Here is a 26,691-nt window from a genome sequence, read left to right on the forward strand (position 1 = left end):
ATAACAGAAAGCATCCAGTCCATTGCCTGGCACGTAACTGATAACTCCATGAACGTCCTATCTTTTCCCTCATCCGGTTCCAGCAGACCATGTTAACTCTCCAAACGAAGTGCAGACCAAATCAAAGTATTAGTAAAAAGCACAACACAAAGAAAAATCTATCAACTACTTCAACACGAGGCAAATATTCCAACAAGAGTCCAAAGTCCCACTGTATTTCACAAAGAGCCTGCCACAATGTTCACTACTATTCCTGGGGAAGGGTCCCTTTCCACAAGAGCCTGTCACATGTGCCCAGCCCTGCAGCAGCTGCAGCTGCTTGTCAGGCCACTGCCCTGCACACCACACCAGCTCGGCTGGCAGATGCCCTTGCCCTAGGATTCAAAGGCCCGGGGCCCCAATTGTCCACAGGTCTTTCATTGACCCAAAGAGATCAGGGAATTCAGGATCAGACAGTGACTCACTCTGCGAGCCATGCTCTTTCAACACTGTGTCCTGCCATATCTTAAGTTGGAACAACTGAGGTCTCTGTCTTTGGGATCACCTTCTTAAGGCATCTCCACTACCTTGGCATGTGTTAGCCACACCCAGAGCACCCAGAAGTGGGACTGTCTTGTCCTCATACAATGGAACAGATCCTTCTCCTTATCACTGACCATCTTGGAGATGTAGCAGAAGCCTCCTCCCAGGCCCGGTGGGAGGACCCCCCACTTTGTTGTTCAGGGGCGACATTTCTCATCTTCACCTCCAGAGAGCAGAGGGGAGTCACTGAAGAGCTGTCTCATCTCTGTGAAGAATGACTCCTAAACATGGGGTTCTCAGTTCCCTTCCAGTTAATGGGGCTGCAGCTTTTAAATTACGATGATGAAAACGGAAGCTGTGACCTGTCAGATCACCGCAAGAAATGAGGCACGACCACCACGTAGGGGCCTCTCCTGAAACGGGCTCAGTCCTCAGACAAGCCCTGGAGACTTTGACTCTCCAAATCCAAAAGTCAAGAAAGGAAAGCCGGGAAAACAACCGGCCAAGGGCTAAGGTACTCAGCGAAACCTTTCAGGTCAAATGAAAACCGGATGTTAAATCAAAATGCAAAATACCAAAGCAGTCTAAGCAGTACAACCTCAGCTGAGAAAAACACCATGCGTACCGGGGACGCACACCCAGATGTCATCAGCTATTGAACGCTTATTTTGTACCAGCTATGCGTGGTGGTGGGAGCTTTCCTTCAAGGTCTCTTTCTCATCTCAATTCTCCTGTGCATAGAGACGCTTTAAAAAATAATTTTGACATATATATTTTTAATAATTTTAATTAATAAAAATGGTCTTAAAACTATACTGAGGAAATACACCATATTTTATCCCCTAGCCCTTTCTCTTGCCATTGATGTCAATACATCAAAACATCAGACGTCTGCAGGTGATGGAGCTAAGGGAAAATTTATGTTCTATCTTCTACTTTTATCAAACTTATTCTTTTTTATTGAGACACAAAAGTCGTTTCTAGTTTTTGTTTTTTCTTATTTTTTTTTCCTCTACAGTTAATGCTACAGGTTGTGGAGTATTTTTAATTTTAATAGATTTGATATTATAAATATTTTTTAGTTTTTAAAATTATTTTAATGTATTTTTAATTTTAATGGATTTGGTTAGGTTGCATTCCATGAAAGCTTTAATTACTCAAATTTCTCTACCTCTTTTTACCTTAGTAAATTTTTTTTTTTTAAGTAAGGCACAATTTACTAACAGTGAAATAGGCAAGTTTTAATGAGCAAATACTGCTTTAATAAGGAAACAGATACAAATATACTTTATTTAAGGGTTTTAAGGAGCCACGTTCATGTAATAATCTCATTTTACAGTTTAAAAAAAACCCCATGGGCCAGACTGGTTGCATAGTGGTTAGGTCTGCACACTCTGCTTCAGCAGCCTGGAGTTTGCAGGTTTGGATCCCAGGCACGGACCTACACACTGCTCATCAAGCCATGCTGTGGCAGCGTTCCACATATAAAATAGAGGAAGACTGGCACAGTTGTTAGCTCAGGGACAATCTCCCTCAAGTAAAAAGAGGAAGATTGGCAACAGATGTTAGTTCAGGGCCAACCTTCCTCACCAAACAAACAAACAAACAAACAAAAAAACCCCCAGACATTTCTTGAATCCATGTAGTAGGTGTTTAAAAATTTGTTAAATCAATCAAGTGGTGTGTTCAAAGTCACAAAGAGAGGGGCAAATTGAGACTAGACCCAGGCCCCCTGATTCCTAGTGTGCATGATCCTTCTGTTTATAGCTACCTTTTTCTCATGCCCTGCAGCTTATATTAATTTAAGTTTTTGTTTTGTCACACTCAAAGAGAGCCATGAGAAGTGTTTGGAGATTTTCCCATACAGTTTTCAGAGGCTTCATGAGTAACGTTTAATATCAGTAAGAAAATAAAGAAATCATGCCAAAGCAATGGAAAAAGCTGAACCTCACCTCCTTTTTCCAGCTTAATAATACCATATGTACTGCTTACATCTTTGCTAGTACCAAACCCACTTTGGGTCCTGAAGCTGTTAAACCATCAGTTTATGATTAATTAGTTTAACATTACCATGTAAACCTGCTGATCCCACCTCAAAACATATGGACACTGGGATAGTAACATCTGGAATAAGAACTGTCCATGCTTGAAACTCTCCTCCAACAGCTGTAAGATGTGATGAGCTCTAAATGAAACCTCCAACTTCTGCCTCCCACAAACCACAGGGTGCCCTGTACGGGGCCAAACAGGGCAGCTGATGGATGACTATCTGGTTAGGTCTGGCCAAACAGTAGGTCAAACCATGTGGAAGCCATCTGTCATTGTTGGGCGGAGAGAGGAAAGGAGCTGGAGCAGCCCCAATGCTCAGCAAAGATAACATTGGCCCAGGAATCCCTCTGTCTGTCTCCCCTGGCTTGCTGTAGCAATGTTTCCTCCAGCAATTGCTTTACAAACCATTAAGCATCCATGAAAACAAGTGCCTGGCCATATGTCCAAGGGCCAAGGAAACCCAGGAGCAGATTTAAATTAAAGAGAAGCCCCTCTTTCTCTCCTTTCTCAGCTCTGAGTGAAACTTCCTTGGCAGGGGTGAGCGTCTTTGTATGAGGCATTGTTGCAGAACTGAAATGGTAGGTGCGGGTGGGTACAGCTGGGATCAGATTCAGAGACACCAGTGGGGAAAGGGGTTGGGAACAAGGCAGCTCTTCTGGGTCAGGATGCAGTAATTTCAGGCTGCCTTTAAGGTTGGAATCAGAGGCTATGACTTCAGGGAAATACATTCCCCAGTATCTTACCCCCCAGCCTTTTCTCCTGTAGGACCTGGCTAATCAGAGCTTGGTTGTGGCATCACCACAAACCTGAGAGCTGTTGGAAACGCAGAATCTCAGGCCTTTCCCAACCTTCTAAATCAGAATCTGCATTTTAACAAGATTGTTCCAAGTGATACGTATGCGCGTTAAGGTTTGAGAAGCTCTAGATGGGAACTCTGAACAAGAAGAACTATTTCTTGACCGTGACAACAGTAATAGCTAAACATTTGCCAAGCATAATACTGTGCCAAATGCTGTGCCTGAAATGCATGATCACACCCCATCCTGACAACATCTCTGGCAAAGGCACATTCATTATTCTCCATTTATGGACAGGGCAGTGAGGCTCTGAGAAACTGAAATAACTTGCCTGTGATCGCACAAGTAGGAAGGAACCACAGAGCCACGGTCAGCACCTGGTGCCCATGCTCCTTCCCACCATGCTGTCTTACTTTGCCATAAATGTGAAAGCACTTGGCCTGGCCAAGGCTGTCCCTCAAGGGAGAGGGGAGATGATGAAGAGAAATTTCTCCCAAAGATTCAAAGACTTATATCCCAGAGAAACTGGACCCCTGGAGAGAGAATTCAATACAAATTTCTACACCTCTGAAGCCTCCTCATTGGGCCCCCTGTCTTGCCCTTAGAATTCCCAGAATAGCCCAGCTCCAGAATGAGCAGGAGGCTGGCGGGTGGACTTCTCTTGCCCTCTCCCTCCTTGGAGCAATAATCTCCACCTATAAACCCAAAGCCAGTTACCCCAAGGAATAGGTCCCTGTATCCACAGAACCACAGGAAATCTCAAGATTAAGGCAACTCTGTCCCTTTAATTGATATCCTGCCCTATTGCTAGAGTCTTAAATCTGCTATCCTATTTGTTTATTCAACCATTCACTCAACAATGCAAGGCACTGTGCAAGCAGGGAACAAGACAGACAATTCCTATGCTCACGGAGCTCACATTTTAGTAGAAGAGTCAGACAATAAGTTAATAAATATTTGCTATATAATTCTCATTTCAATACTGTATAAAATACAGCTGGGAAAAGGATAGAGCATGATGGGGCTGGGAAGCACTACTTAAGATGGAGAAGTCAGGGGTGACACATGACTACAGCCCTGAATGGTGAGAGAGTGAACCATGTGGCCATCGGCAGGAAGAGGCTCCAGGTAGAGGGAACAGCAGGGGTGAAGACCACAAGGCAGGAATGACCGTGGTGGGTTGAAGAAACAGCAGGAAGCCCAGGGTGACTGGAACGGATGAGCAGGTAGCAGAGGCTGAGATTTGAGAGGTAACTGGGCTCCAGACTACGTGGAGCCTTATACGCCAGGGGAAGGGACTTCAGCTTTTATCCTGAGAGGGACAGGAAGACATGAAAGCATTCTGAGTGGAGGAGCGGCCTGTGCGATGTACCTTACTTTGGGCAGGATCACTCGGGCTGTCGTGTTGAGAGTGGACTGTAAGGGAACAAAGGTGGGAGCAGGGAACAAGGTAGGAGCTACTGCAGCAGTCCAGGCAGGAGCTGAAGGCAGCTTGGACCAGGGTGGTGGGTGTGAAGGTGGTGACAAGTGGCAGCTTCTGGATATATTTTAAAGGTAGAGCCAAAAGGACTTGCTGATGGAATCCTTTCAGCTCTTCCTCATTTTCGGGCCTCTGGCTGTGTCATGCACTCTGACCTCTGTTTTTTGTACTGCTCCCTCCCCATCTGCCACACTGGCCCTGACCTCTCATTCTCGAAAGTCCTGATTTGTAAACATCCCGCCTGTATGTCCTTGATCAGTTTTTGTCCGTCCTCTGGCACTCCTGGCCCGCCACTACCCACATCCTAGAATAGCATACACAACGTTGCTGCCAATTATGATCCACGCTTCATATTTGTGTCGTGCTTTATAGCGTAAGCCCTTTTGTGGACATTATCTCATCTGACGTGCCAGGTTTCACAGACCATTTCATGCCTTTCATTTGGCTCCAGGAGACCTCAAAGAAGAGGCATGAGTCAGCTTTGGCTGAATTTCAGACAAATTAACTCCTTGGCAGCTGCAGACCTGGCAGAGAGCAGGCACTGGCTGCATGTGAGTGCATAAAAGTGGGTGAGTAAACTGAGCAACAAGGCTCAGGGGGTACACACCAAGAGGGCACAGAGAATAACCTAAGGGCAAGGAACATACTGACAGAGGCCCCAGAGAGCAGTGAATCAAAACCAGAAAAGAGGTAGCAGGGCTGTGGGCACAGAACCAGGAGTTAGAGAGAAGAGGAGAGAAATCTGGGGCCTAGAGGGAGGTGTATGATCAAGATAGAAGGCTGAACCAGGCCAGTGCCAGCCACGAGTCAGGAATCTGAGTGGCCAGCCAAGCCCTGCAGAGCAGCTCAAAGAAGCCTTTCAGAAGGGACCCAGGCCAGGTGACTGGGCCGCAGGCAAAGGGAGCCGGCATTGTGTACCAGGGTCAGGGGGCTTCCCTATGTCTCTTGATTGAATAGGAGCAAATCCCCAAAACATGGCTGCTTAGAAATCAGTGGGTCAAGGAAAATGGGGTCCTTAGAAAGGTTCTGGTGGGTAGCAAGGAGCAGGGAGTAAAGACAGATACTTTCTCCCAGGATACTCCTGACCTTGGAGGGAAGTCCTCACCTCCAATTCCACGGGCTAATTATCCGGTAGCTTTAGAGTCTGACCCCAGGGCAAATGTCAGTTGGCTTATTCTCTTCACCCTGGACCAGTCATTCTCAATTTGGTTCTCAACCTTGTACAGACTTCCTGGGCTCCACCCCAGCACAGGTAAATCAGAGTCAAGGGCAGTAGGGACCAGGTGGTGTTTGTTCAAAGCTCCCCAGGGAACTCGCGGGCAGCCAGGGTGGAGGACTGCTGTCTTAGACACAGGCACCAGCTTCATCGGGCTTCGTTCAAAGCACAGTCCTGTCTCCTAGGACAAGTTCAATGCTGACAATGGCGCCAAGAGCAAGGATCATAAATGGATCCCGAGCAGATCAGAACATAACTCCGATTTTCCTACTGAGTTGGAAATAAAGGGAAATTTCCACCACAAGGCTGTTTGTGGAGATACAAACACTGCATCCTGTTCAACTTGATTAGCAAGAATGGGTCCCGCTGGTGATCCACGTATCTTACAAGTGCATGTAAGTGCATACAAGTGTGTGGTATCTTACAAGTACAGGTTTCCCTGGAAGGCCTGCAGGAGGAATCCCAGTGTTAACAGCAAACATTGGATCACACTCATTCTTGTCAGGGAGGCACACATTTTAGTGGCTTTACTTCCATCTTTAGGATTAGAACCTCAAAAAACAAAGATGCTTGGGGTCACGTAGAACTTGAAAGATCATCAATCCAGTAGCTTCTGGACTTCAGTAGAAATCACCTAGGGACCTTGTAAGCATCCTCAGGTTCCCTGATGGAAGGCACTGCTCTCATTCACTGTTTTTTCAGTGGTTGTTCAGCTTCTGTGGGAGTCACATTCTATAGGGCTCCTCATGTAGGTTATATAATTGTCACATAAACCACCTCTACATCCTTGCTGCCCAAACTCTGCTCCAGGTTGGTGACAGATGCTGTGGCATGCTCAATAGCCTTATTCATACAAGCATTTATTAGGCACCTACTAGGTACCAGGAATTGTTATACGTCCTGGGATGCAGGTGTGAATGAAACAAAGCTCTGCCCTTAGGAGCTTACATCCCAGTGGGAAAAATTCTTTGCGTTAGGTACGTGAATTTGAGGACAGTTAAATTGCAAGGTCCCTGAAGACAGCTTTGGGTCTTGTGGATCTTGCTGTTCTCAGTGTCAAGCAAAAGGCACAGAGAATACAAACAGCAAAACGTTGTTAAATACACCAATGAGTGAATGCTGAGTGGTGCAGCCAGATCCTCCTGCCTCAGCTTCGCTCACACCACCAGGGTTGGTGTCCACACTCTGCCATGGTCACTCTCTTTAACCATTAAGAAGGTTATATCTTAAAGCTCATGGGAACCCACTTACATAACACCCTCTCTCCAGCTGTCTTCTTCTTTTTGTTAAGTTTTATTGAGATATAATTCACATACCAGACAATTCACCTATTTCAAGTATGCAATTCAATGGTTTTGAGTCTTATATCTTCTTGATGGAGTGACCCTTTTATCATTACAAAATGTTCCTCTTTTTCTCCAGTAACATTTTTTGTTTTAAACTCTATTTAAAAGTCTGTTATTAATGTAGCCTCTCTGGCTTTCTTGTGGTAGCTGTTTGCATCATACATCTTTTTCCATCCTCCTACTTTCAATCTATTATAATTTTTTAATCTGAAGTGTTTCTCCTGTAGACAGGATATAGTCGGATCTTGGTTTTTTAATCCAGTTTGACAATCTCTACCTTTGATTGGATTGTTTAATTCTTTCACATTTAATGTTATTATTGATATAGTTGGATTTATGTCTGCCATTTTACTTTTTTCTATATGTAACGTCTTTTTGTATACTTTTATTCCTCCTACACTGCTTTCTTTTGCATTAAGTGAATATTTTAGCATTTAATATCTTTACTGGTTTTTCACTATATTTTTTGAGTTATTTTCTTAGCTGTTGCTCTGGGGCTTACCATGAACATCTTATCAGAATCAGTTTCAGATGTATACTAACTTAATTCCAGTGAGATATAAAAATGTTATTCTTATACACTTTACTCCATTTCCCCACTTTTTGTGATATTGTTATTATACATATTACATCTATAAATGTTACAAACCCAACATTAGATTGTTATAATTATCACTTTTTATAATTTTATGTCTTTTAAAGAAATTGAAACAAGAAAGCAGAGTAAGCATATGTTTATAGCTTTTGTCATATAACTTCCTTATTTATCATTTCTGGATCTTTTCATTTGTTTCGGTGTATTCCAGTTACCATCTGGAATAATTTCTCTAGCCCAATACAGTTTTGCTCTCACTCACCTCTTTTGTACTGTTACTGGCAAATATATTACATTTTTATACGTCATAGGCCCAATAATACATTATAGAAATATTATTTTATACAATGGATTTTTAAATCAGTTAAGAAAGAAGAAATTTGCACTTATGCTGTCTTTTATAGTTACATAATTACTTTTACTGGTGCTCTTTATCTTTTCATGTGGATTAAAATTACTGTCTGGGGTCACTTGCTTTCATCCTAAAGAACTTCTTTTATTATTTCTCATAAGGTGTGTCTGCTAGCAATACATTTTCTCAGTATTTATTTATCTGGGGATATCTTTACTTCACCTTCATTTTTGAAAGACAGCATTGTTGGATATAGAATTCTTGACTGACACTTTTTTTCCTTGGAGCACTTTGAAAATGTTACTCAACTTCCTTCTGGGCTCCATTGTTTCTGATGAGAAATTGGCTTGTTAATTTTATTGGGATTCTCTCGTGACAAGTCCCTTTTCTCTTGCTGCTTTCAAGATTTTCCCCCCATCTTTGGCTTTCAGTATTTTTACTACGATGTGTCTATTTGTGTATCTTTTCACATTTATCCTACTTCAACTTCCTTGAACATTCTGGCTGTGTAGATTAATGTTTTTCAATAAATTTGGGAAGGCTTCAGCCCTTATTTCTTTTAATATTATTTCTGTTCCTTTCTCTCTCTCCTCTCCTTCTGGCATTCCCACTAGGCATATGAAGGTACATTTAATGGCATTCCACATATTTCTGAGGCTCTTTTCATTTTCCTCATTCTTTTTTCCCTCTGTTCTTCAGACTGCATAATTTCTATTGATCTATCTTCAAGGTTGCTAATTCTTTCTTCTGCCAATTCAAATCTACCATTGAGCGCCTCTAGTGAATTTTTCATTTCAGTGATTATGTTCTCCAACTCTGAAATTTCATTTTAGTTCTTTTTTAGAATTTCTATCTTTTTACTGATAATGTCTGTTGGATGTCATCATACCGTCCTTTACTTTTTCATGGTTTCCTTTAGTTTTTTTTTTTTTTTTTAACATATTTATAATGGCTACTTTGAAGTCTTTGTTAAATCTGACATCTGGTTGCTCTCACAGGCATTTTCTGTTGCCTGCTTTTTCCAGTGTATGCTTTAATTCTTTTTTTTCCCCGGTCATACATTTCTGTTTCTTTGCATGTCTTGCAATTTTTTGTTGGAAACTGGACATTTTAGATAATATATTCCAGCAACTCTGGGTAATAGTCCCCCAATTCTGGAGCTTGTTATTGTTATTTGCTTGCTTATTTGTTTAGTGACTGATGGATTATTTTAGCAAAGTCTATTTCTAACTCAGCCTCCATGGTGGGAAACCTCTGATGCTGCAGAGGGTACAGGGTATGCCCAGTTACCCTGGGATGACAGTAGTCTTGGCAGTGTGCTCCCTAACTTTCTCTTTCCCTAACCACACCCAGTTGTTAAATTCCACTAATTGCCAGCTGATTACTCTATTGTTTCAACACGTCCTGGGACACAAATTGTTCCATAGACCTATTCCATCAAATTCAGGCTCCTTTGAAGGGATAGTTCCTGAGGTCAGTATTTGAGATTTGCTCTGGCCCCAGAAGGTCTCTTTCCCCAGTTCTCTGTGGCAAACTAGCTCACCTACTGTTTATCCTATATCTCCTAAGGGCATTTTTTTTTTTTTGAGGAAGATTAGCCCTGAGCTAACATCCACTGCCAATCCTCCTCTTTTTGCTGAGGAAGATTGGCCCTGAGCTAACATCTGTGCCCATCTTCCTCTACTTTATATGTGAGACGCCTGCCCCAGCATGGCTTGACAAGTGGTGCATAGGTCTGCACCCAGGACCTGAACTGGTGAACCCCAGGCTGCCAAATCAGAACATGCAAACTTAACCACCATACCACTGGGCTGGCCCCCTACAAGGGTATTTCTGAGAGTGCTGTTGGCTTGAACTTCTCCATTCTATATTGCAAATGAAGTCAGTTGCTTCGGAAAAAGATTTGGAGCTCTCTGTCTTATAGTTTGTTTCTATCCCCAGGCAAAATCTCTGAGCTGTGGCTCTGGAGCTGGGGTCATGGAAAATGATGTGCTTCCCTGAGTGACACCCTCACTTTAGGAGTTGAAGACTCAGTGGGGGGGGTGAGTAGCCTCAGATCTTTTTGGCTTCCTTCTCCCAGCATGGAACCTCTGCCTTAGGAGCTGGAGCAAGGGCAATTTTAGCCCTAAAATTCTCAGTAGTTTTACACCCATGGTACGGCCTTTGTTCCATGAGTGGGGGCTAGGTAGAAGAAGGGGTCCCCACCTCTTGGCCACATTCACCCAGAACTTAGCTTCAGCAACAGGCAGCTTGGGGCAGCATAAGAACTGCCCATCTGGGAAGATAATCCTTCAACTGGGAGGTGAGGCAGAAGGGGACCCTGTGTTCTTGGTTGCACCAGTCTGGAGTGGAGTTTCCATCTCATTAATCTGGGATGGGAGAGAGTGGGTCTTGGTTCAAATACCACAGACTCACTGTTCTTGTTGAGTTTTAGTAGATTTTCTCGAATAAATGTTTCATTTGCTCTATGCACTTAGGACCATTTCCAGAGACTTTAAATGGTTGTTTTAAAATAATTTTCACCAGTTTCACTGGAGAACGGGTCTGCAGAGCTCCCCATGCTGTCATGCTGGAAGTGGACTGTCTTTCAAAACTCGTGATGCTTTATTTTAGAGAGCGACTACTTTTTACTTATAGATCTCCACTGAACAACAGTTCTCTAACTTTAATACGCATATAAATCACCTGTGGAACATGTCAAAAATGCAGACTCCTGGGGTCCCATCCCACAGAGATTATGATTTTCTAGGACTGGAGTGGAAGCCAAAGAGAAATCTGCATTTTTAGCAAGCTCACTCCATGATTCTTTGAAAAACACTGTACTAAAAAGACTAATGCATGTCAGATAAGATTATCTCTTCTTTTTTTTTTTTTTAACAGGTTTCACGTCTATGAAGGGGCTTTGCAGCTATTGTAGGGCCAAATACTGGCTACTTAAACATCTCAACAGCAAATGTGTGTGTGTGTGTGTGTATATACCCAAAATCTAGCAATACCGTCATTATGGGAAGTGCTGCCTGTTTAGGAGTGGGGAAATGCTGCAGAATCTGATTTGAGGCTGTCAAGAATCAAAGATGACAGAGAACCCCAGAGCAAGGCTTCTCAAATTGGGGTCGGGAAATCTGCCTCAGAATCTTTATTTTTCTTGCACCTGATCTGACTTTTCCTTGGTGTTACCATTTGTAACTTTCCCTCAAAACAAAGAGAGAGAACCACAGGCTTTGCTGCAATTGGTCTGATTTGTACACCATCAAGTGGCAATCTACGCCTCTGGTGAGCAAATTAATAGGATTAAAGCAGCCACCAACCATGCCGCAGCAGACAGAATTCCCACTGCCCAGCTGCACATGGTTATCACTAACGTGAATCCTCACAGTTGTAATAGAAAATGAGTATCATTTCATATTTTAAAACTCTAGACAGAAACCACCAGCAATTTGTTTTTTTCCCCAAAGAACCAGCTAATTAAAATTGTAAATAAGGCTGCGTTATGTTGTATGTAGTCCTGTGAGTGTCTTTTTCATGAAGAACTAGAACATGGGTGGCTACACGATTGTTCTGCTGCATATCACGACCTGACCCTACTTCCGTCTGCCCACACGCCCATCAGAGGAGAAGGCCACACTCATGGGAAGGAGAATTTGCGAGAAAAGCTTCCACAACAGAAGGCAGAATGGAGAAAGAAGAGGCCCCCAGAGAGCTCAGGAAACCTGACTTTCTGAGGCACTATAAGAAACCAGAGAATATTTGCCTACTGGGTTTAGTAGGTGGGTTATTATTATTATTGCTTATTTTTTGAAGATCAAAAGAATAGGATTCCCCAGTGAGAACTGCAAAAGACATGTTATGACAAAAGGCCAAAGATCAATCTCCTTTCAGAACTGCTCACTTACCATACTCAGTAGGGTATCCCTCCTACACTCTTGGTATGTTAATAATTGATAGCCTTTCTTGGTACCAATTCATAAATAAAATTTAGGAAATTTCTGACTTTTCTTCCATGCTTTAACAATAGGCGATTATTTCTCAGTAATGGTTACCTCAGCTGGAGTTGGGTCTTTAACCAGTATATAAAACTAGACACATGAAAACAAAACTTAGAAAACTGATAAATTATAAGTTGATCCTTTTCATTTACAAAACAATATACCTATGGCTTCTTTAAATTCTAAGTTCTCTGGTACATATAGAATTAATTCACAGACCATTAATTACGATCAATGAATGAACAATGAGCTTTAAGACAATAGTGATTATTGATTGAAAAGTGTACCTGACCTCTCCTCATTTAAACTGAGCCCTTTCATTATATTCTCATAGCATTCTTTACTCTTCCAGCATAAGACTTATTGGTTTGTAATTATGTGTTTATTACGAGATTATATATTTAATATCTCTCTCCACTGGAACCTCTGTGGGACAGACCATCTCTGTTTTGTTCACCACATATGCCCAACATCCAGCACAATGTCTGACCCTTAATTATTTGTGGAACGATGAATAAAGAGGTCATGAGGTTCTTGAGATCTTAAATTGGGGAGGTTGATTGATAGGCTTCAGGAGTCTCTAAATCTCCTAAAATCGTCTTAAAAATTTTGTTTATATATACATTTCTCTGGAGAAAGGATCACATCCTTCACCAGATTTCAAAGGGATCTGTGACCTTCCTGAAAGGTAAGCATTCACCGGCCTATTTCAGTGGTAAAACAGGATTCAAAAACAAAGAACTCACCGGTAGCCTGAAACAAAGTATGCTCCACGTACCTTTATGTGGACAGATGTGTGGGTGTGTGTAGAGGCGTGTGTATAATTTCCAAGAACAGAAACAGAGATGCCTCAGTGAGTTTACAGAACAATCCACAGCCCCACTTCCCCGAGTACCTGATCGTTCCTATAGTCATTGGGTTCTAGCAGTATCTGCTCGCATTCATCTGTTTCTTGGCAGCAACATCCATCATTCAGACCAGAGAAAAGGAGTCTGTAATTCCCTCCTTTCACCTGTTTGGGATGCTGACATCCCTCTTTGTGGCAGCTCCTTTTAATAACAAACCAGTAAACCTCCCAGTTAACAAAGGCACGGGGTGTGTTTATAAAGCACAGGTGCCCAGCACTTTGATCCAACAACGCTGGGATTTCCCTTCCCTTGCCCTGCAGCCAGAGAGGAGATCCAGCCTAATCAGGCTAAAGGGCCCTCCGAGTGCCGTGCGTATGCATTGGCAGTGGGACACTACGCGATGGGCTGGAACATGCTAATTGGCTATTGTATGTTAAATCTCTTCTTCCCTCTCACCCAGCTCCAGGAGATGCTTCCCTTCAATAAATTTCCTCCCTCGTTTTTGTCCTGAAAATGGAGACTTCAAAAGTAAGTGTGTCAGAAGAAAGGTTTTGATGTGCCATTAACTCTCAGTTATCCATATTAACAGAGGAGAGCAGTGGTGCAGATAATTCAAAGCCAAAGGCTCTTTCTATTTAGCTCTGTAGTGCATTGTTTTGAGGGGTTTGGTGGCAGACTTACTTCCCTAATTATGTTTGTCTTTGCTTCTTATTAAAATGAGTGTGTTTGCCTTAGGGCCAGGCAGTTGGGTGACATGAAGATTCTGGCACAGAATTTATAAAATTCACCAGGGGAAATCCACAAAGCACACAGATAATCAAACTTGACTAGATCTGAGTTCACGTTCTTAATCACCTGTGATCAATTGCTTTGTTCCTCTGGGACTAAAGTGAGCCAGGAATGAGACATAATTATAGGAGACTCGTTGGAAGGGAGTGAGCCTTTACATTTAGATGAAGACACAAGACTGTGTTGTGGCCAAAATTGATAATACAATCAATATCGATGTTTTCCCTGCCTGGTTCCACCACCTTCTATTTTGCAGCCAGAGTTATCTTTATACGCAAATCTCATCCTGTTCATCTCTTCCTTACATCCTGCAATGGCTCCCTGTGCTAGTCATTAGGGCTACTCCCAAACATCCCACACACTCCTCCCTAACAGGTGGTAGGACCATACACTTCCACCCCCAAAATTAGTGTGGCCGTGTGACCGGTGTTGGTTAATGAAATGTGAGTGAAAGTGGCATATGTCACTTCTGGGTGGAAGGTTTCAGAGACAGCATGAGCTTGGCTACATGCTTTGTCTGGTAAGGAAACTGGCAGCATCTAAGCTGGTGGCTGGCCATCAGCCTGGGTCCCCGAGAGACTGTGATGACCACAGCTCCCACCAGCCAGTGATGGGCATGTGGGAGGAGTAAGAAATAAACCCCTGTTGTTTCAAACCACTGAGATTTTAAGGTTCTTAGTTAACTCAGCAGATCTCTATCATGGCACATATCAAGCGGCACCATGATTATCTGAGTTATCTCCCCAACTAGACACTGAACAACTTGAGGCCATAATTATTTCTTCTTTAGTATGTTAAGCTCAGTATATAGCATATTAAAACAATCTGCTAGAAAATGAAATTTTCTTCCTTCCTGGCCTCTGTAATCCTCCATAATTATATTTTTCCAACACTTGCCCCCCTCCCAGCAGCACTGGCTGAAATGATAGTGTCTTTGGTGCTCAAATATATGGGGAAGAGTGGACCCATTCTTCTGGACCAGTAGTACAAGTAGGAAGAGCTGGCAGAGGGGTGAGAGAGAGAGATAAGTTGAGGCAACTTAGGCTGCAGGCATTTCAGATATCACGGGTTCAAGGGGCAGACAAGGTTTTGAAATAAAGTCTTGGGGCGACCACATGGAAAAAATAGCATCCCAAAGTGTTAGTTTTACAAGGGATCACAGGTGTTATCTGGACTAGACTCCTACATCGTTACTATCATTATCATAATAGCAATATTTACTAATAACTTATTCTATACCGGGCACAGCTCCAACTGCCTTACAATTAACTCATTGAATCCCCACAACAACTCTATAAGGCACTATTATTATTTCCATTTTACAGATGAGGAAATTGAAGCACAAAGAGGTAAATTCCCTATGACCCCACAGCTAGCAAATACCCCTCTCTGAATTCAGGGTCTGCTTGAACACTCCCCATCATGGGAACTCACTAACTCTCAATGCATCCCACCCCAAGCCATGTCCCACCTCCCCTTCCAACTGCTGTCCCCTGGGCAGTTCTGCCTCCTGGACCAACACAAGCACTCCTACCCTCCTCTCTCCAAGGTAGCCCTTCACAGATCTGAAGGCAGCAATCCATCCCTTAAGGCTCCTCTTCTCCAGTCTAAACAGCCCCAATTCACTCAACCCCTTCCAAAGCCCCATAGCCTGAGGCCCCTCACCATCCCAGCTCAGACTCACATATGCTACTTGGTTAAGTCAGCGGAATGCAACTTGTGACTCTCCCTTCTAGTCTTGCATTGAGCTAATGCCTTCTACAAGCCCAGCACATTCCTTTCACCATGTAAAGCAGGGTCTGGAGGAAGAAATGGGGCCATAATCTGCTACAGGAACAGCTGGCTGGCCACGTGTCCTGCACACGTCCCCCATCCTGGCAAATGGAATGCTAAGGGATCCTCATGTTCAGAGCTCCTCATTCTTACTCAGGTTGGAAGTCTGTTTCTGCCTCCCTGCCCCCAGTTTCTTCCCCTCACCATTCTCCTCACCCCAGCCCCCACCCCCCAGGCAGTGCCGAGAACACCTCCACTCACCATGGAGTTCATGGCGAAGTGATTATGCTGCGTCTGGAGGTCTAGGGCATGCTGGTAGCTGACTCCGATCTCCGTATGGCTCTGGAGGAATAACTCCTTGTTGTGGCTTATCCAGTCGAACATCTAGAGGGGACGAGACGGTACAGAGTAATCAGAAGGGTCATGGGTCCAACAGCACACAACTTTCAGAGCTATTGGCAGAATGAAAGCCCTCCTGCTGTGCCTAGTGAGAACCAATCACGTTCTCAGAACGGGGCGACCACAGCTGTGTCTCCCAGGAGAGCCCTCACTTCTAGCATAAGGACCCACCGCCAGCCGCTGTGTTTCTCTACAGAGGCTAAGGAAAAAAGAGAAAATGAGTGAGAGAATCAGGGAGACGGGGAGGAAGCTGTTCACTACACCTAGTTACTTCCCCTTTGTAAAAACTTAGCCTCAAAAGGGGCCCATGTGTGCTTTAAAGACAGGTGATGAGGGAAAAGCTGGGAGGCTTAATCCATTCCCTCCTGCAGCAGTAGAGGAGAGAGACCCATGCTGGAAGCAACAGGGATCCTAACGTGCCCCTATCCCACTTACACACCGCCCAACCACACACTGTTGAATGGACTCTGAACTGAACCAACCTTCTTTGTAACTCCCCAGCCTCACAATTCCAGGGTTTCTGCTCTAACCCATCAGGAACCAGAAGAGGAGGATTTTAAAGGTAGCATAAGCAGTGCCTGGTGCAGTGGGCATGGAGCCACTTTCCTACCCTGAGCTCTGTACCCTGGTTTTCATTTAGGTTTCCACCTCTCTTCCAGGCAGCCTGCATGCTGTAGAGGGAGATGACCAGAACCCCAGTTCCAAAGGGGGCCTGATCATTCTAAAGACTATCCTTCCTCAGGACTCCAGATCTAAGCCAATCAGCATGCGACATTTCCCGGCCAATGAAATTGTCTCAGAAACAGGAATGTTATCCAATTCAGTATATAAAACATGAGGGGAAGTTTGCTGGAAGCTTCTGGGAAAACAGAACCCTAGTTCTATAGACACAACTTTTCTTCCTCTGATACTGTCATTGTGACCCTGAGCCTCAAACTGTTGCAGCCATTCTACTGGCAGCTTGAGGGTGAAGCCAACGGGTAGAGAAAGGGTATAGCCAAAACAATGGCAGGAAATAGGCAGAGCCCTGATTGAGCCTTGCCTGATCTCTACTTTGTCTCTGGACTTGCTTATACCTAAGCCAAGAAATCTTCTTTATTAGTCAAGCTGGTTTAAATTGGATTTTCTGTAATTTTCTGCCCAGAGCAGTCAAATGATACAGGCAGGAAAGGTGTGAAACTTTTGGGGAAGAGGACTGCTATCATTGGCACAGATGCCCTATAGCTTGGGATGGGCTAAAGGCTGCAGCTCAAGGAGAGCAGAGCAGAGCAGGGAGGAGCTGAGCGTAGGTGCAGTTTGAGACGCTGCAAAGACGGTGCCAGCTTTCCTGGAGGCAGAAGTACAGCCTCATTCCATTATTTCTCTTTAAACGGAAGAGCCAATTCACTTTTTCAGTTATATCTAACCAACATTTTTGGGACACTATGTGCCAAGCACTGTCCAAGGCAACAGAAGGCCAACAATGACTAAAATGTGATTCTTGAGTTTCAGGGACTGAAAGGCCAGTGGGGTAAGATGATGTGGACTCAGATACAACGTTAGTAAAACCTAGCATATGACCTGATTAAAATGACACCTCAAAAAAAATCTATGGAGATAGAGGCCAACATATGCTATCAAGGTAGCACAGAGGTAGCACCCATTCTTGATGGCATGGAAACAGGGAAGAGCAGAGAAGGCTTCCCAGAGGAGGTGACACCTGAGTTGAGCCTTGACTCAGGTAGGAATTAGCCAGGTGAAGATGAGTGCGATGTGAGCTCCAGGCAAAGGGGAGATAAAAGGGGCAGAACTGTGGGGCAGCCCAGGGTATCGAGGGCTCTGGAAGCATCCCCATATGCTCCTGGAGCCCGATGTGAGGAGGTGTGGCTGACCACGGAGAGCCCTGGACAGAGGCTTCAGGAAACCTGGACCGTATACTATGAGCAGCAAGATGTTGGTGGAGGGTTTTAAGCTGAGCAGTGAAGTGTGATGTAAGCTTTCATAGCAGTGCGGGATGTGGATTGGAGAGGCCGGGACGGGGCAGAGAGAAGGGTTAGGAGGCTTTATAGTAACCCAATGAGTGAAGGGAGAACCTGGAAATCTGGCTTAGGGAAGTAGCAGTGGAGGCTGAGAAGTGGGCAGATTTGAGAGCTACTAGAAATGAGACTGACAATGGTTTGGGGAGGGGAGGGTGAGAAAGAGCTCAGGGGAACAGCCAGGTTTCTCCCTGGCACCCTGGCATGGTGCCCCGGGGCCTTGTAATAAAAGGTGCCACCACAGGTGCTACCTAAGAGGAGGGTAAGAAGCTTGGGTGGGGGTGGGGAGATCGTAGGCTCTGTTTTAGATGTGCTGAGATTGAGGGGCTTACAAACGCGTCAGGAGGAGGTGTCCTGTGGGCAATTAGAGTTACGTGTCTGGAGAGACAACTCAAACTTAAGTATACAACACCACCTTCCAAAGGCACACGTGCATGATTTGGAGACGATACTCCCTTCTGAATCACTCAGATCACTTCTGGATACCTACACCGAGAATCACAAAAGGATGAAAGTAGCATTCTTCACTTTCGAGCGTCAGGGATGTTTCAGGCTGGCAGCTCCTGCACAGGCTGGGTTGTTATCTGCGCTGTGCACCATCCTGGGTCCGCCAGCCACGGCCAGCCCCACATCATGGCACTCGGGCCATTTTTTTAAAATTATTATTAAGGACAAGGGGGAAAAGAAGACAGGTGCCCCCGGAGTTTAGATGAATCTTATTCTGTAATTTTTGATCTTTAAAGTTCTGCCTCTCAATCCTATTTTAAAATAATTTCTTATCTCTTTTCCTTATTGACAAAAGAATCAATAAAGTTAATGAGAATCTGAAATGCCTGAAGTCCTTGGAACTTTGATGAAAAGTGCTCACTCCATATACTTTCCTGGATATCCCTCTGGCCGAGAAGTGACCTTCCCTGTATTTTACGTTAAATGATTTTAGATATGCAAATGAGCAGCAGAGTTCTGTGCTAGCACCACCATGATTAGATTGCCTGGCACCAGGTCCCACTGGACTAAGAGCAAGGATTGCTGAACGTGAGCCGGTTAGAGCGGAAAGCAGTAAGAAAAGCGAGTTCAAGACAGGTGAGAGTGAGAGTGCTGGAGGAACTGTGCATCTCCTTGAACAGGCTTCTCAGAGCAGGAGGTCTGCCCCATGCCATTCCACCCATGCCGACTTCCACCTTGGAGCATACGAGCTGCTCTCCAGTGGCCGGGCATTCTGGGAAAGTTCAGCTGTGCTGGAGGTGGTGCTCCAAAGAGGTGATACACGTCTCAGACAGAGAAGAAAAGACCTGCTCTGGGGACCAGATGGTCCCATGTGATATCACCAACCAGGGTCTCTCCAGGATGACTGTTTCCTAGAGACAGTCTCATGTCTTCTCTGGGCCCAAACCTGCTGCCTAATTGTATACAATCCTCACCCTTGTGAGCCTGGCTGTCTGCAAGGGTCAGCATCATTTCTGTTGCATTCAGTGGAAATGGCTGCAGAGAGAGAATGTATGTGCATGTGCACATGTGTGTGTACATGTGCAAGGGCATGTGTGTTTGTGCACTCAGGGGTGTGTGTGTGTGTGTGTGTGCAGTCAAGTGGGACGAGGACTAGGCTGGTTCCGGGTTTGGATCTGTCACTAACTACCCATGAGACGGTGAGCAAGTTTCTTCATTTCTGAGTTTCTTTTCATTTGCAAGAGAGAAGAGGTTCCCAGAATGGAGGTAAGCATCGTGGTTTACAGTTGGCTCAATTTAGAAACTTATGGAATGTATTTTTTTCCGTTCAAAATAAAAAATGGTTTTATTGATTCTCCTGGATCAGAACCCATATTCATTGCTACAACTTAGATTTCTAACTTTTGAATAGAAGAACGTCAGCAAGAAAACTGGCGTTGTTTGATAGCCAGAGAAAGGCAGCTTCTTAGTCTCAGCCCTGACATTTGTCTGGTGCTGCAGAGTTCAGAAGGTCCAGTCACACACATCACTTCACTGCATCCATCAGGCATACTTTACAGGTGGGAAACAGGTTCAGAGAAGTGAAGCCCAGGGTCTAGAATTCATTCATTCCACCCAAGGCACGTTCACTGAGTGCCTGTTGAGCCAGGCTCTTGGGAGGCGCCCTCCCTCCTGCGTGTGGCTGTAGGACCCCCTCTGCCTGGGCTCCACCCTTTTACCCCCAAAAGGCAGCCACCAGGGCCCTGTGGGGCTCCAGCTGGAGAAAGGTGCTGTCCCTTCCAGAGGGCCATTCACTCTCCAACCCCCAGCCTCCTCCTGTCTCCATGCCTCTGCCCCATCGGTGCCTGGGGACAACTCCTTCAAACAGCTCCACTGCTCTCAAGAAATACCTTGTGAATGAATGAATGCATGAGTGAGTTAGCCACAGGCTCTGGGATTGCTAATCTCCGTACAAGCGGACCCCTTCTATGCTCCCTTCCAGCTAGGGCGTTTTATGATTTGATCTATTCAAATTGGGCTCTCCGGAAGACACATGAACCAGACTAACCCAAAGATCTCAAGAAAAACTAAAGAAAACATCTCCTCATTGGTTTCAATCATTTTGAACTGTCTTTTTTTCTTTTTTTCTTTTTGAGAAGCTACAAATGGTAGGTTAAACAAAATGTAATGTAACAACAAAATTCCTCCAAGAGGCAAGTTTATGTCTAAGCAATGAAATTTTATCTCTTTGTTTGGAAACCAACATAGTTTCCAAACTATGGAAATAGTTTTGTCTCATTAAGAAGAGAGATGTTACATGTAAGCTACTTGGACTTTTTTTTTTTCTTTTTCATGTTTTGCTTTTAACTAAGATAATTTTTTTTTTTTTTTTTTTGGTGAGGAAGATTCTCCCTAAGCTAACATCTGTGCCAGTCTTCCTCTATTTTGTGTGCGGGTCACTGCCACAGCATGGCTTGACAACTAGTGTAGGTCTGCACCAGGGATCCGAACCCAGGAACCCAGGCTGCCAAAGCTGAATGTGCTGGATTTAACCACTATGCCACAGTGCTGGCCCCAGTAATTTTTTTTATACTGGCTAAAATTCAGGGAAAATGTGAAAATCTGGTTCTCTATAATAAATGATAAAAGAATGTATTTAAATGCAAATTAGGAAAATAAACAGAAACCTTTCCCCTCTTTTCTTATAAAGATGGGGATAACTAAAAGGTTATTATTGTTCTGTTCTGTTTTTAATGAAGCATAAACTATTTCATAGAGCAAAAAAAACACCCAAAACACAATGAGGATCTTGTGCTTATTTTCCTTCATTTGCAAATTTAGCAATGGCATGTAATTTAGAGTTTTAACTTTCAAACCACCTTACCACCTACTGTTAGTATTTTATACTGTCTGTAATTATAGATTCTATTGGTTTTAAAGTTGTTTATATTCAGCTTTGATGAGCTGATTAAGAGGATAGAAGAAAACCAACGGATTTTCTTTGTCTAAATATGCACAGCCCAATATCACCTGTGTCCCTTATACACTGCAGTGACCCATCCATAAAAGCTTGAGCCCTAAACAGCACTAACATCCTAGCTGCATCTGGGGATCTTGGAGTGCAGTCAATTCCACAATAAAATGTTACGCGTGTGAGACTGTGAAGAACAGAGGCTCAATCAGGAGACTTGGGTTCTAGTGCAGATTCTGCTGCATAGACATTGCCAAGTTAGGTTATTGGTCTGAACCTCAGTTTTGTTATTGGTAAAATGGGGATAACAATTTACCCTATTTCAACCTTATGGTAACAGCGAGATTCAAGTAAGATAACGGTGTCATGATTTGTTAAGTGTTGCATACCTGATAGAGTTTAAAATCCATATAGTGAGCATATTCTACTGCATATAGTTCCCCAATGTTTTCATTCAGAGCTCAAAACAGATGAAAGGTGTGGATTTAAAATTGCAGTAGGTTCACCTTACTGCGAAATCCCCACGGGCTAATGGGAATCACACCTGCAACTCGAACACAAACACATCCACAGCTCACTCCTCCCAGAGATGCACTCCCAGAGCAACACGGGGCGCTGCACAGACATGGCCTAGAGACGCCCCTGCATCCTCCCACTGCCTCACCCTCACAGACACAGAGGGCCCCGTGGTGCCTGGCCCACGCAGACTCAGAGACCAGTACACTCTCTCAGGGTTATGCCTGAGGGCACTGGTGCACTCCTGCCCTCCCTGTGTGGCCTGACGGGGCATCTCACACCCTCCTGCCTTGTTTCAGACACTCCCTCCCTCATCCCCTCTGCCACACCCCAACTCTTTCATTACTAGAGACTCAATCTCTTTGGCTCTTAACAGTTTACACTCAGGAGAGACTCCTATTAAAATGCATTATTCCTGCAAACCCTCCTGAAATTAGTTTATCCTGGATACAGAAGCAGCTCAGTAAGAAAGCCAAGGCCCTTTGTGAGCAAGATGCAGGGATGAGATCCTAAAATGAGGTGGTGGAGAAGCCCTAGAGAGGAGAGAGGCCCTAACATGAGAAGAGGGTGGGAACCAGAGGCGAACCTCCCCCCCTTCACAATTCTGCTTTAACATATTCTTGTGCAAACAGGGTGACACAAAGACCCCATGTGTCTGTTCTGGCCCAGGACGCTTAAGACCCTTCAACCCTGGTTTACAATGATCCACTTTCCTAGGACTGAGCTTCCCTGTTTTGTCCAAAGTGGGGCAAAGAGAGAAAAAAGATAAAGGACCCCATAATGTGGGCTTTGTTTCTAGGTTCCTAGGATTCCTCACCAAAGGGAGTTTGACACCTCACCTCTCTGTACCTGCAGGCTTACAGGCCGCAGGGGTTCAGGGTTCTGAGAGACCATCTCCACACCGGTATCTCTAGATGGGAGGGGCGGTGGGGACTTGTGCCTGATAGACTGTAGGTGTCAATACATAGCTAGTGAGGGGGATAAGGTGCCCTGGGCTCTGCCTGTTTTCCTTTAGGCTTTTGGCATGTCCGCTGGCATACTTTTTATATATTGTATAACAGAGAAGCCATTTGTATCTTTCACTATATATCCGGCTGCTCCAGGGAGGATGGTGCAGCCTGGTTACCTGGGGGACCCCACCACTGTAGCCACAGCAATCAGCCAAGATACCAAACAATTTCACCAACCAGGCTGTGTCTCTGACCTGTGGACATCCTATCGATCTCCTAGCACATTTCTTACACCTTCCATCTCAAATTCCCTAATTCCCAAATCCCAGCTCTAACATCCTAACATGTTGCTCACATCTAGAATTGCCCTGGTTTCTCTATAAAACAGGCAAATATCCCACTGCAAGTAAAGGGTTAACAAAACATTTCCCCTTCTGCATGACAATCTGACCTTCAGTTAACATCCCAGTTCTGTCTCCCTGGAAACAGATTAAGATAGTATGTGACAAATCACATTACCTATGGTAAAAAAAAAAAAAAAAAAAACAACCCTGATTGCTAAATTGTATCTGAATCAGAAGGACTATCAATGAACTATAAATACCTGAGAGGGGCATCATACCTTGGGCTTCCCCGAGCGTGGTGCCTCTTGTAACTGGCATGTCCACTACAGGGACCCTGGAAGGGTGCCGATGGAGCTGTTACAAGAGAGATCGGCTCCTGTGGAGCAAGGATTTTTTAAGCCATGGCAGCTTCCGCAACTGCCCACCGTGGATCTTGTCTTCTTGCATCTGAGCTGTTCTGCTGCAAGGACTATCCTGCTGGTAAGCCATCGTTCCCGTGTGATATTGCCCCGAGTAGATCAGTGCCAAAGATGGCCCATTGTAGTCTCATTGGTCAGAACATTCAGTAAAGTCTAAGAGGACTCTCTGGTGTGTGTTGCATGCATATTTCAGAGCCAAACTATATAAACAGTACTGTGCCCCTTCTTGTCTTCCCTTTCTCCATCCTCCTTTCCCATTTTCAATTTCTCTCAATAACAGCAGTAATGATAATGGTAACAACAACAATAACAACAACTCACAATTACTGAATCCATGCTATGTGCCAGGCACTGTTCCAAGCACTTTACATATGTTAACTCATTTAATCCTCTAATAACCTCATAATTATCTCCCCAATATTAACCCCCAATATTATCATCTCTATTTTATAGATTGAAAAACTAAGGCACAAAGAGGTTAATTAACTCGCCCAAAGCCACAAAGCTAATAGGCAGCAGAGCCAAGATTCAAACCCAGGGGGCCTAGTTGCAACATCGATGCTCTTAACCCTGTCGCTCTACCTCCCAACATGCTCAGAGCTTCATTCCGTCTATACTTCCCGTCATCACCAAACTTTCAGAAGTGTGTTCTGCCCCTGCTGCCTTTGTTTTCCCTCTATCCACTTCCTCCTTAACCCCCTGTAATAGGTCTACCTTCACTGCTTTCTTAAATCTGCACCCACAGTGAAAATCCATGTCTCTTCCTTTCTGAGTCCTTCTCTTTCCCTGTGATGTCACATCAGAATCTGATGCAGTCCTTCCTGAAACTCGACCCTCTCTGGCCCTCTACCCCAGGTCATTTTCAGGGGCAGGCCACGCAGCTGCAGACATGATGAGCTTCTCCCCTCTGCCTTCGCAGGTCTCCACCCAACACTAAATTCTCTCAGGAGCACCTGCGCTTTCACGCACGGCCACTCTCCTCCCTGACATGTCATGTCTCGTCTCAGCAGGATGAGACAACAGCAACACTCTAATTTTGAAAGCTCTCCCATCCTCCAGTCCTACACTCATTTATCCAAACTTGCCTCCACTTCTCCAGCTGCCTCTTCACGGCTTCCTTTCATGTCCTGCACACCTTACTGTGACAGTCTCAAGACTCAGCCCTCAGCCCTCTGCTTTTATTCATCAGGCTCTGTCCACGTGAAAATCCATCCCGGCTCATGACTTCAACAAAGCGAATAGTATTTCCTATTTCATGTGCCAAGCCCTGTGCCAAGTTCCTCCATAGATTATCTCATGTCATCCTCATAAGAATGCTACAAAGAAGGAATTGTTCGTTCCATTTTAAACATGCTGAAAACTCAGTACAAAGAGGTGAAGTAAACTGCCGAACATCACACAATTGCTTGTAAGTGATGGAGATAAATTTAGAATCTAGTCTCCATCTGAAACTAAATTCCATCCAATTTCCTCTGTCCCGGGGTGCCCTCTAACCTTAACTTTCCAGATAACCGACAAAAATAAATATGTGCAAGGCTCTACACAAGAGCTTTACACACAGTATCTCAAGCCTCATCACAGCCCTATGAGGTAGCAGATACCATCATCATCACCTTTTTCTAGTTGAAGAAACAGAGTCAAAGAGATTATAAACAACTTGACCAAGGTCACATAACGAAAACCTAAATGGCATATTGAAGACTCGAATCTAGGTCTGGATGACTCCAAAGTCCATGCTTTTAAACCACTATCAAAATGTCTCCCAAATACACACCCAAATATCAGACTATTCCTAGTCACATGGTGCCTGTGCACTCAATATGGATATCCCCTTGACGTTCCACAGCATCTCCAACTACTGTGTCTTTTCTATGAAACCTGTTACCACCTTCTCCTGACTTCCCACATCTTCACCTCATCCCCCAGAGCCCACTTGTTCTTTCTTTCCTCAAATAACCCTGAAATTTACCCTTTACTTTCCATTGCTGCTGCCACTCACCCCACAGCCCCTCCTGCCTAGATGACCGCAGTCATTAATTCATACTGGAATTCCTTACTGGTCTCCCTGACTCCGTTTTCTCCCTTATACCAAGCCATCTGCACCACCAGGTCCACTGCTCTAAGACACTGCTTTCATCATGGCATTCCCTCGGTCAAAAAAAACCCTGCAAAATTATTGCTGCTATCTGTCATCTAAAATGCAAAATCCAGTCTCCGTATTCTGGCATTCAAGGAGCTCCTCCCTCCCCAGCTGGTCCGAATCTGCCTTTCTCTATTATTTCACACTGCTGTCCCACAGCAAGCATCCTTTCCAGCCATATTCTAGTCACTGCCATGCTCACTGCCACCCCTGTATTTGTGCACACATCTTTCCCCCCATGAAATGCTCCACACTCAAATATCCGAATTATTCCCCTCCTTCAAAATACAATTGAAGTCTCACCTCCTAGGATGCCTTCGTTGACCAACTGAGCCCATACTGATTTCTCTTTCCTCCAAACTCACTGCTCCAGTGTCTACCACAGTAGTTCACAAACCTAGCCTTAATTCAGAACTATCTAAAATGTTTTCTTTTTTTTTTTTTGAGGAAGATCAGCCTTGAGCCAACTTCTGCCAATCCTCCTCTTCGCTGGGGAACACTAGCCCTGAGCTAACATCCGTGCCCATCTTCGTCTACTTTATATGTGGGACGCCTACCACAGCATGGCGTGCCAAGTGGTGCCATGTCCACACCTGGGATCTAAACTGGCAGACCCCAGGCCGCCAAAGCAGAACGTGTGCACTTAACTGCTGCGCCACCAGGCCAGCCCCTCTAAAATGTTTTCTTAAAAAATATAGCTTCCCAGGCCTACCCTTGAGGTTCTGATTCAGTAGGAGCTCTCCAGGTGATTCCGATGC

General features: G+C 44.4%; 1 protein-coding gene and 1 long non-coding RNA gene across 40 annotated transcripts in view; one reads left to right on the forward strand and one right to left on the reverse strand.

Annotated features, from left to right (window-relative positions):
- The window catches only part of KALRN (kalirin RhoGEF kinase), a 641,465-nt gene that overhangs the window by 373,969 nt on the left and 240,805 nt on the right, over positions 1-26,691 (reverse strand). For all 39 annotated transcript variants that reach the window (XM_070243654.1, XM_070243649.1, XM_070243655.1 and 36 more), the window contains one exon: positions 16,015-16,137. In XM_070243654.1, the coding sequence (XP_070099755.1) occupies positions 16,015-16,137 (123 nt within the window). The remainder of the gene's footprint in view (positions 1-16,014; positions 16,138-26,691) is intronic.
- LOC138919220 (uncharacterized) lies at positions 5,217-12,345 on the forward strand. The gene is made up of 4 exons (XR_011429219.1): positions 5,217-5,417; positions 6,250-6,459; positions 10,299-10,399; positions 11,238-12,345. It is a non-coding gene; the product is annotated as an uncharacterized lncRNA (long non-coding RNA).

This window comes from Equus caballus, chromosome 19, assembly GCF_041296265.1.
Source record: "Equus caballus isolate H_3958 breed thoroughbred chromosome 19, TB-T2T, whole genome shotgun sequence".
Taxonomy (NCBI): domain Eukaryota; kingdom Metazoa; phylum Chordata; class Mammalia; order Perissodactyla; family Equidae; genus Equus; species Equus caballus.